General features: G+C 35.0%; 1 protein-coding gene across 1 annotated transcript in view; it reads left to right on the top strand.

The window, feature by feature from the left end:
- LOC107850869 (potassium channel AKT2/3) overlaps window positions 1-7,984 on the top strand; it is a 24,600-nt gene extending 16,616 nt beyond the window's left edge. Inside the window, exons 3-11 of the mRNA XM_016695668.2 lie at window positions 775-933; window positions 1,309-1,366; window positions 1,491-1,808; window positions 1,965-2,204; window positions 6,111-6,428; window positions 6,516-6,704; window positions 6,817-6,892; window positions 6,987-7,547; window positions 7,649-7,984. Of these exons, the coding sequence (XP_016551154.1) occupies window positions 775-933; window positions 1,309-1,366; window positions 1,491-1,808; window positions 1,965-2,204; window positions 6,111-6,428; window positions 6,516-6,704; window positions 6,817-6,892; window positions 6,987-7,547; window positions 7,649-7,779 (2,050 nt within the window). The 3' untranslated portion in view covers window positions 7,780-7,984. The remainder of the gene's footprint in view (window positions 1-774; window positions 934-1,308; window positions 1,367-1,490; window positions 1,809-1,964; window positions 2,205-6,110; window positions 6,429-6,515; window positions 6,705-6,816; window positions 6,893-6,986; window positions 7,548-7,648) is intronic.
- The last annotated feature ends 3,703 nt before the right edge of the window (window positions 7,985-11,687 follow it).

Raw genomic sequence — 11,687 nt, 5'->3', positions numbered from 1 at the left:
TTTTTTTAATTAGCATTAGTTTGAAAATTTTGTTTGAAGCTTTATTGCAATGTTCAAAATATAGTGAAATATTCAATAAAGAAAGTCATAATTGGCATTTATTTCTGTATGTTGTTATGGTAATGATAAGTAAATAGAAATGTAGAAAAATTATCGAAAAGATGAAGAGGAAAAAAAAACAAATACTACTCTTGAATTTTTGATCAAAGAAAAGTGTCATATCACTTATCTAATGCCTAGGATGAGGATTGAAGGTTTGAGTTTTCAAATATAAATTTAATTATATTTTTCGAAATTCAGAAAATGTGAGCCCAAAAAAAATCTTAAAAAGGTTAGATTAAGTTTCTTTTGAAGATTAAAGATAAATTTTGCTACACATATGATGAAATTAAGTTGGTATTAAAGTGTGAAAATTCAAGCCACTGAAAATAATAATAAATGCTCTTGATAATTTATTTTGTAGTGTCTTCGCAAGTTTTTTTTTTTTTTTTTTTTTTTTTTTTTTTTTTTTTAGATTTTATTACTATTAGCATTTAAAACATTGGATATTCCTTAAGCCCTTGATATATCTTTTATACATGTTAAATAAATTTTTCGTTAAGAAAATAAAATTGTATGACTTACACAGAGATAGTTAAAAACAAATATACGGCAAAAGCGTGACCTATTTCACTAATTTGACAAATAAAAGCCGATAATGTATTTGTATGGTTAATTAGTTTTGTTTTCTTATGAGCTATAACAGTTACAATAATGATACATATACTTTTACAGATACCTATCAACATGGTTTCTGATGGATGCCGCCTCCACCATTCCTTTTGACTTACTTACCATGTTGTTTACGGGCAAACATCAAGTTGGAATCTCTTACTCCGTTTTAGGAATGCTCAGATTTTGGCGTCTTCGCAAGGTCAAGCAATTTTTCACCAGGTCATTTCTCTTTGATTTGCTTTCCCTTCCTTTCGTTTTAAGATAAAAGAGTTTAAGCAATACTCCCTGTGACCCATTTTACGTAACACTATTTGACTTGATATGGTATTTAAGAAAGAAAAGATGATTTTTGAAATTTATGGGCTAAATGATTGTAAATTATTTCATTAAGGAAAAGAGAGGAATTTTATAGTTAAATTGTTTCCAATTATAGTGATGTGAATTGTGACATTTTTTTTGAGACAAACTAAAAAAAAAAGTATGCCACGTAAAGTGGGACAGAGGGAGGATTATATTAGACTTTGTCTTTGTACAAATAAAACATAAATATTTTATGTCTGTCTAATTGCACTTGTTCTATATTTTCATTGACAGAATTGAAAAGGACATGAGATTCAGTTATTTTTGGATTAGATGTGCAAGGCTTTTGTTTGTAAGTTAATTTGCATGAAACAATATTTTGATCAAAACTGAGTATTTTTCCTACTTCATGAAAAAAATGCTTATTGTATATTATATTAAGAAAGCTTTATGAATGAGTATCTGGCATGAAACAGGTAACACTATTTTCAGTGCACTGTGCTGGATGCCTCTACTACTTGTTGGCTGACAGATATCCTCACAAAGGAAATACTTGGTTAGGATCTGTGAATCCCAATTTCAGAGAGACCAGCCTTTGGATTAGATACATTTCAGCAATCTATTGGTCCATCACAACCATGACCACAGTTGGCTATGGTGACCTCCATGCTGTTAACACTGTCGAAATGATCTTTATCATTTTCTACATGCTCTTCAATCTTGGCCTTACTGCTTACATTATTGGTAACATGACCAATTTAGTTGTTGAAGGAACTCGTCGTACCATGGAATTCGTAAGCTCACTATTTTGCTATTGGAATCCCAACTATTTACAGACTAACAGTATATGGTGTTTTTGACTTGTATAGGCCAGAAACAAAAACAATTGTATAGTGTATATGAGATAATAGGTCATTCAAACTTTGGTGATTTGTCATGGTATTTTGCAGAGACATAGCATACAATCAGCTTCAAACTTTGTGTGTCGAAATCACTTGCCTCCAAGATTGAAGGAGCAAATACTGGCTTACATGTGTTTAAGATTTAAGGCCGAGAGCTTAAACCAACAACAATTGATTGAACAACTTCCCAAGACAATCTGCAAGAGTATCCGGCATCATTTGTTTTTGCCTACTGTTGAAAAGGTCTATCTTTTCAAGGGTGTCTCCAGGGAAATTCTCTTGCACCTGGTAAGATGACAATTTTTATGCTATGAACTGAAAAACTTGTTTAAAACAACCAAACGTGAGAGCCCTATCCAAAAGACTAGCCTAATAGGTGGGAGAACCCATTTGACTTATAATCCCCTTAGCATTTCTCTATTTTTTTCCAATGTGGTACAATTGATTCATAACAATCGCCTCCGCTTGAGAACCAACGACCTCGTTGGTCACGGCTGAGCCCAGTTGGTCACGGCTAGCACCCCTCTTAGGTCCAGGTATTGAGAGTTGCTTTAGGAATATGCACGTCTTTCTCTGTTTTTTTTCTCCAGCTTTTTTACTTACAATCCTAGTTAATTTAGGAGTTCTATCATTGGTAGGAAACTAATTAGTTGTCTTAATTTTGGTAGAAGTAGGTTGTTTCTTTGTCCTAGTTTTAGTTGTAATAGCATCTATTTAAGTTGCTAAGTTGATGATCAATAAATGACGGTCTTTCGACAAGAAATTAATATCTCTCTCTATCGCTCTGCATTTTCTCTTCTTTAAACTTCCATCTCTGTTTCAGCGGCCAACGTTTAACTATTGAATTCCTGTGTTGTTTCCCCTTAACAGTTTGAAACCAACAATTGGTATCAGCGCTTTAATCTTAAGGGACCTGTGAGTGTTTGCATCAATCTGATCTAGTGGATACCATGAACAGAGAAACAAATTTTTCTTTAATGGCACCACCAACTTTCGATGGAGAAAGTTATCAAATCTGAGCAGTTGGAATGCAGATATATCTGCAAGATTTGGATCTCTGAGAAGCTGTTGAAGATGAATACGAGATAGCTACCTTGCCGGACAATCCCACGGTGGCGCAGATTAAAACTCACAAGGAGAGAAACTAGGAAATCAAAGGCAATGGCATGCTTATTTACTGCAGTTTCATCTAATATCGTAACTCGTATTATGTCTCCGTAATCAGCAAAAGAGGTATGGGATTATCTCAAGACTGAGTATGAAGGAGATGAAAGGATTCAAGGGATGTAAGTGATGAATCTGGTACGTTGGTTTGAACTGCAAAGGATGAAAGAAAGTGAAATCATAAAGGAGTACTCTGACAAACTTCTTAATTTAGCAAATCGCATCAGATTGTTGGGTTCCACTTTCAATGATTCAAGGATCGTTGAAAAAATCCTAGTAACGGTACCTGAAAGATTTGAGGCTACCATAAAAACCTTAGAAAATACTAAGGACTTGTCTAAGATCACACTTGCAGAGCTCTTAAGTGCTTTTCAAGCGCAAGAGTTACGGCGTGTTATGAGACAAGGAGGAGCTATCGAAGGTGCCTTACCAGCCAAGCATCACGATGATGGACGTTCTAAGAATAAGAATAAGAATAAGAATAACCAACCAACCAATGAAGAAGGTGCAACGCACAATAACAAAAACAAAAACAAAAACAAAATAGGTGGTTTCAAAGGAAAATACCCTCTTTGTAAGCATTGCGGCAAGCTCGGACATGCACCTTTCAAGTGTTGGAAGAGGCCTGATGCTAAGTGCACTAAGTGTAATCAGCTTGGGAGCCTCAAGATAGAAAGATCATCGGTGTGAAGTGGGTTTACTGGACAAAATTGAATGCTGATGGTTCTGTTAACAAGCTCAAGGTAAGATTTGTAGTTAAGGGGTATGCACAGATTTTTGGTGTTGATTATTCTGACATGTTTGCTCCAGTTGCTAGGCTTGACACAATCAGGTTGCTTCTTACTATTGCTGCACAACGTGGCTGGAAAGTGCACCAGATGGATGTCAAATCCGCATTTCTTAATGGAGTTCTTGAAGAAGAAATCTTTATCGAGCAACCTGAAGGTTTTGTTGTAGATGAAAAAGAAGAGAAATGGCCTAAAACAGGCACCAAGAGATTGGTATAGTCGAATAGATGATTATTTGCTTAGCCTCAATTTTGAGAAAAGTGTTTTGGAATTTACACTATATGTTAAACGCAATAACAGTGGGATTCTTGTTGTTTCTCTATATGTCGATGACCTTTTGATTACAGGAAGCAGCGCAAAGCTCATTGATGAGTTCAAGCAGGCTATGATGCAAGATTTTGAAATGTTCGATCTTGGTCTGATGACTTATTTCCTTAGAATGGAGATTACACAGGGAAAAGATGAGTTTTTCATTTGCCAAAAGAAGTATGCGAAGGAAATTTTCAAGAAATTCAAAATGGAAAATTGCAAAGAGGTGAATACTCTCGTGAACCCATAAGAGAAACTAAGCAAAGATGATGGAGCAGAAAAGGTGGACGAAACATATTTCAGAAGTTTTATTGGGTGTTTAATGTATCTTACAGCAACAAGACCCGATATATTGTATGCTGTAAGTATTCTATCAAGGTTCATGCATTGTCCGAGTGAAGTACATCTGAAGGCAACAAAAAGAATTGTGCGATACATCAAAGGAACTATCACCTATGGAGTCATGTTTCGAAGGACTCAACCTGTGAAGCTTTTTGGGTACTCTGATAGTGATTGGGGAGTTTCCAAAGATGACTCGAAGAGTACTTCAAGGCACTGTTTTAGTCTTGGTTCTGGGATTTTTTCATGGAGTTGTAAGAAACAGGACATTGTGGCTCAATCTACTGCCGAAGCTGAGTTTGTGGCAGCTACAACAGCGGTAAATCAAGCATTGTGGCTGAAGAAAATTTTGATTGATCTGCATATAAAACCAACAGGAAGCATTGAAGTGTTCGTGGACAACCAACCAGCAATAGCTATCTCTCACAATCCTGTGTTTCATGGAAAATCTAAGCACTTCAATATCAAGTTTTTCTTCCTAAGAGAGGTTAAAAAAGATGGAGATGTGATTCTTGTCTACTGCAAGACGGAAGAACAATGGGCTAATATATTCACTAAACCTTTACCTGTCAGTAAATTCGAGCTTCTCAGACAGAAACATGGAGTTTGCATTTCATAAAGCAAGGAGGAGTGTTGAGAGTTGCTTTAGGAATATGCACATCTTTCTCTGTTTTTTTTCTTCAGCTTTTTTACTTACAATCCTAGTTAATTTAGGAGTTCTATCATTGGTAGGAAACTAATTAGTTGTCTTAATTTTGGTAGAAGTAGGTTGTTTCTTTGTCCTATTTTTAGTTGTAATAACATCTATTTAAGTTGCTAAGTTAATGATCAATAAATGATGGTCTTTCGACAAGAAATTAATCTCTCTCTATCGCTCTGCGTTTTCTCTTCTTTAAACTTCCATCTCTGTTTCAGCGGCCAACGTTTGACTATTGAATTCCTGTGTTTTTTTCCTTTTAATGGTTTGAAACCAACACCAGGCCACCACTTCGAGTCGTGGCACCACGCGTGGATCAATCCTCGTTGGTCACGGCTATGCCCAGTTGGTAACGACTGACAGCCCTCTTGGGTCCAGGCCACCACTACTGGCACATAAGCCACCACTCTGAGTCACATCCCAACGCATGGGTCCCCACATGTGGATCGATCCTCGTTGGTCACGGCTACGCCTAGTTGGTCACGGCTGGCACCCCTCTTGGGTCTAAGACACCACTACTGGCACACAGGCCACCACTCCGAGTCACGGCCCAACGCGCGGCTCCCCACATGTGGATCGATCCTCGTTGGTCACGGCTACGCCCAGTTGGTCACGGCTACGCCCAGTTGGTCACGGCTGGCACCCCTCTTGGGTCCAGGCCACCACTCCTAGCGCGTAGGCCACCACTTCAAGTCACGGCCCAGTGCGTGGGACTCTCAATAAAAGTACCAATGTTATAAACCAAACGGGAGAGCCCAACCCAAAAGACTAGCCTAATAGATGGGAAAACCCATTTGGCTTATAATCCCCTTAGCATTTCTCTATTTTTTTTCCAATGTGGGACAATTGGTTCATAACATCATGCCTGTTGTTTGTCTAATTATATTGATTGCTCAGGTTGCAGATATGAAGGCTGAGTATATCCCCCCAAGGGAGGACGTCATAATGCAGAATGAATCGCCAGACGACGTTTACATCATAGTGTCGGGGGAGGTGGAAATGATTGATAGTGAGATGGAGAATGAGCAAATTGTTTGGACTCTGAGATCTGGGGACATTTTTGGAGAAGTTGGGGCCTTTTGTTGTAGGCCTCAGAGCTACACGTATCGGACCAGGACACTTTCTCAACTCTTGAAGATAAGAACAAGTTCTTTGATTGAAGGAATGAAGAGTAGGCAGGAGGATAACGTCACCATGATGAAGAACTTCCTTCAGGTTCATTCTTAGCCCTACTTAGAGATCTTCCAAATGTGTCAATTCAGTGCTCAATATTGATATATTCCTATTCGGTATTAATTGCAGCATCACAAGAAGCTCAAGGATCTAAGACTTGCAGACTTGTTCCTTGAAGTTGGGGAAGAAGATACCGATCCAAACATGTCCATTAACTTGTTGACTGTTGCCAGTACAGGCAATGCTGCTTTTCTTGATGAGCTTCTCAAGGCAAGATTAGATCCTGATATTGGCGATTCCAAAGGAAGAACCCCACTGGTAAGTCCATGTCTTACATGCCCTAGAACCCTTTTTGGTTAAACTTCTTGTGCTACCAATATACTTGTTGTATCCGAGTTTGTCAACGTCTTTTCTCTCTGCAATGCATCAGCATATAGCGGCATCGAAAGGGCATGAAGAATGTGTAATGGTGCTTCTCAGACATGGATGTAACATACACTTACAAGGTAGGACAACCTCAATTCGTGTCACTGTAAAGTTTAGTGAAATTTTTTACAGGCTTACAGGTATCTTATGTCTTGATTATGCCATATATGGCAGATGTAAACGGTAACACCGCACTATGGGAAGCTATAGCAGCAAATCACCATCCCATATTTGAAATTTTGTACCATTGGGCTTCCATTTCCGATCCCTATGTTTCTGGTGACCTCTTATGTACAGCAGCTCGGAGGAATAAATTAACAATTATGAAGGAACTCCTTAAACATGGATTACTTGTTGACTCAAAAGATCGACATAGATCCACTGCTACCCAAGTCGCAATAGAAGAAAATCATGTAGAGATGGTAAGGCTTTTATTATTGAACGGAGCTGAGATTGATGATACATTGAAGTATAATCTTTCATCAAAGAACCCGAATGAAATGCTGCAAAAACCAGAAGGCGGGCACAGGATTATAAGATCTGGTACTATGGGTGAAGATCATAAGTGGCAGGACAAGGAGCAAAAATACAGCTTAGATAGTTATACAAATCAATTTACTTTTAGAGTTAGCATATACAGAGGTCATCCCGAGATCAGGAGAAGAACTCAGTGCAGTGAACCTGGAAGTTTAATAAGGGTTCCCAATTCACTTGCAAAACTCAAGGCTATTGCAGGTACCTTTTCAAATGAATTCCTTTATTTTATACTTCATTTTTAGCTCCTCCATAATACTAACATTATTATGTGAAGAATTTAAAGATCATCTGTTTTATAGGCCAGAAGTTTGGATTTGATGCAAAAGATGCATTGGTGACAGACGAAGGAGGAGCGGAAATTGACTCTATTGAAGTCATAAGGGATAGCGATAAGCTTTATATAGTTGAAGATATGAACTCCAGGATATAGCATAAGTTTTCTAGTCTTTGTTCTATTATTTACAGAACTAGCTATCTATAAAATTCAAGAAACGGAATTTAACTCTTCCGCGCACCTCCAAAAGTAGTGGACTGTTGGTCTGTTACGTCTAAATGCACATACAAGCGCACATCAAATTCTTATGTCACAAACAAATTAACTACATAGTGTTTGCGTGCCTTTTATTTTTACCCAATTGATCTAGTCATTATTTAAATTATTTTCAGCAGCTAACCAATTAAACCAGATCAAAATTAATTAAAATTGAGTCCCAAATCCTAATGGAGAAAACCATGTGGAATTGTAGATCCACTGGTGGGATGATGGTTGTAATCTCTCAATCCTTAACCAAAACTTTTGACTTTGAGCCTCAGACGGGAGCATTTTTTCCTTTTAATTGGTCTACTCGGTTCTAATCCAAATTAATCAGGCCGATTATGAAAAATAGATACTTAAACGGAAACAAAACACAAGACTTGGCGTGATAATGGTTGGAATCTCTGGATTCTTAACAAAAAGTTGACTTTGAGTCTCAGAAAGGAGCATTTTCCTCTTTAATGGGTCCACACTGTGCAAATCCATTTAATCAGATAGGGTAAGACTCTGTGGAGTGACTATAAGTTGTTGTAACTTGCTATAGTCAATATGGCTATCCTCCGCCCGTGCGTGTGGGATATAAAAAGGGGAAATGACGTCGGAGAATGGGAAATTGGAAATTATTGAGAGTGTCAAATTAATTGAGGTGTATCTTGCTAAGCATTGAGTGATGTGATGGTTCAGCTAAGAAACCTCACTTTCAATAATTCAGGTATAAAATTAAAAAAAAAAGGTTTAGGTGTTTTTAACTCGTTAAAGAATAGAAACGACTGTCTTACCTTCAATGAGTACCGTAAATCCAAATTGAGCTTAAATCAAGCAATTCAACATATTTGTTTACACGTTGCGTCGTCAAGGTCAATCAAAAACGTAAGAAATTGTTTGTAATTTCTGCTAATTTTTATGTTTTGCCTTTGGAAAATGTCCGTGAGAAATCCCTAGTTATTTGATGCACGAGAGTTTTTTTTTTAAAATAATTATTGAACTTTTGTTGATCATATTAATATTGACAATCCACATTTGATATTTTCTGTGACAGTTCCCTTGTTTATTAGTGCCTTCGTTTATCTTTACTTATTTAATTTGAAAAATCAATGAATAATTTATCAATTTATATTCATTTTATCCTTGATTATTAACTATAATTATTATTAAATATATTTTTCAAAGCATTAAAATTATTATATTCAACTATGATAAAAATTATTCGTATTATTTATTATTTCTTAAAAAACATATCAAGTCAACAATGAACAAACAAAAATGAAAGAAGAGAACAGCAAGAAGTCTTCCAAAGGAGGAGAGTAAATGGGATATAATCCAATTGTTAAAAGAACACATACAAAAGTTTCATAAACGAATGCTTAAATACCAAAAACCTTTCCAAAAAGTAAAAACTACCACTTAATACTACAAGCTAACACCCATTAATTATAGGACATTAGTATGATATATTATAGTAAGCTGACAAATCTAATCAAACATTCAATTTATAGAATTATTGATTATTGTTTCATTAGTCATAAAATGTAATTACACAAAGACGAACTGCATCATATAAAGTCATAGTCTAAAATAGTATCTTATTAGAAAATTATTTCAAAACTTCAAGTAGAAGAGAGCTTTCAAGAATCTTCAATGGAACTTGAGAGAAGGAAGAAGGAGAAGACTTTCTTGTCTATATTTGTTTTTTAGGAAGATGAAAAGTTATGGTGTTCCTCTTCAAAGAGCTCTTTTACAAATTCAAAAGGACATAACTTTTCAAATAGTTGTGTTTTTTTTTTTTTTAATTAAAATATATGTCTAATTATACATTATTTATATTTTAATATGGATTCAGGTTGACCTATATGGATGATCCGATCAAACTTTCTTCATCTCCCACTCATGCATAGTGGGTCAACTCTCATTCCTATTTCATAACATTCATACTTTACGACTAGACGGTGTGTTCAGTCCAAACTTTGAGAGCTTTGTTGTTATACATCTATTAGAAATATACAACATATTGATCAGTAAAACTTAGAGTAGATTATATTATGTAGTACCCTAGATCATTTATCACATTCATATTTTTCATCATTTTTTTCTTAATTTTGAATTCATCATTATGTACTTGTCGCATAAACAAACATAAAATATCGGTCAATGAACACAATTAATGTGATAATACTCAATGATCTTCGTCATCTCAAGAATCTCTTAATCTCAACGTGATATGATTTTCTAGGAATGTTCTGCTAGACCGAATCAATCATGATCTTTTAGCAACATATTAAGATAGTAAATATTAAATTAAATATGAAGAAACTGAGTAAAGTCATGAGGGTACAATATGAAAAATTACTTATAATTTTTAGGGCTTTACACGATAGCAAGTAGAGACTAATTGTATCACCCTTATGAGTCACTATATACATACATAAATATAAAACATGTATCGCAGTATTACCTCCTTTTTCGTGGAGCGTATGTCTTTTATAAATTAAATATTATATAGTTCAGACAGCTCATGTCTAACTTTAAGTACACAAATCTACTCAACCCTTTTATTCTTCAGAGCTCACGCCTAGGATTAGATATAGACTAACTTATTTTAATCACATATGATTAAACACAATCTAACTAATGACATTCTGATTATAAACTTGTAGCTCTCCTTTAGTGTATTATCTGACAATAATAAATTTATAATTGTCTCATCTCTACTACTTGTCACTTAGACAGAAAAGATGATTACCTGTGTGAATATATATATATATATATATATATATATGAACCAACAAAAATAAAAAACTAGGCATAAACCGACATTAACATCTACGTAAACATAATTAGACAAAATAAAATATAAATACACCAACATCTAGGTAAACTCAATGACTTTGAATGTCAATCATAATCATCACATGCTATGGATTTTATTAAGGAATCTACTATCATTGGATGCATAGATATGTATTTCACATTTTACTTTCTTTTTGTACAAATTGTTTCATACATAGTTTTTCTTTTAGTTCTCCATTGAAAAATGTAATTTTTACATCCATTTGATGCAATTCAAGATCCAACATAGCCACTATAAATAAAATTAATCTTATTTAAGTAAAGCGTACGATAGGTGAAATTTTTTTCTTATAATAAATTTCTTCTCATTGTGTGTAATTCTTAGCTACTATGCGAGCTTTAAATCTTTTGATACTACCATCTGCCTTACGCTTTATTTTGAGAATATACTTATTTTCAATAAGTTTTCTGCCTATAGGTAGATCAACCAACTCTTACACTTAGTTGGATTTCATTGACAACATCTCCTCTTCCATCGCTTTTAATTATTCTTTTAGCGTGGTATGTAAGAGCTTTATTTATATTTCTTGGCTCTTCATCATTTTAGTAAGTACAAATGATTTTTCTTCAATCTCAAATTGACGATGGAAAACTTGCAGACGACTAATTCGCTGAGGTTGGGATTGACAATTTGATATATCAATTTATAAGTTACTCTAATTCAGACCAACAATATCACTAGAATTTGTGTAAATAAAAATTTCTTCATTATCATCAACATGACTCCCACCCAAATCCATTTAAATATCGATAGCAAAAATATTTTGATTTGGATAAGTATTGACCTATCTTGCCCTGCTTAGAAAAATTATTCTCTATGAAGGTAACATCATATGATCCTACTTCAATTATAGGGACACTATCTTATTCACCTACAAACACATAATCTTTAGACTGCTTAGTGTATCTTATAAAGATACACTTTCTTCTCCTTAGACCTAATTTTTTTATATTTA

Source organism: Capsicum annuum, chromosome 12, assembly GCF_002878395.1.
Source record: "Capsicum annuum cultivar UCD-10X-F1 chromosome 12, UCD10Xv1.1, whole genome shotgun sequence".
NCBI classification, from domain to species: Eukaryota; Viridiplantae; Streptophyta; class Magnoliopsida; order Solanales; family Solanaceae; genus Capsicum; species Capsicum annuum.
The sequence above is the reverse complement of the archived record's forward strand: the minus strand, read 5'-3'. Positions and strand labels throughout refer to the sequence as shown.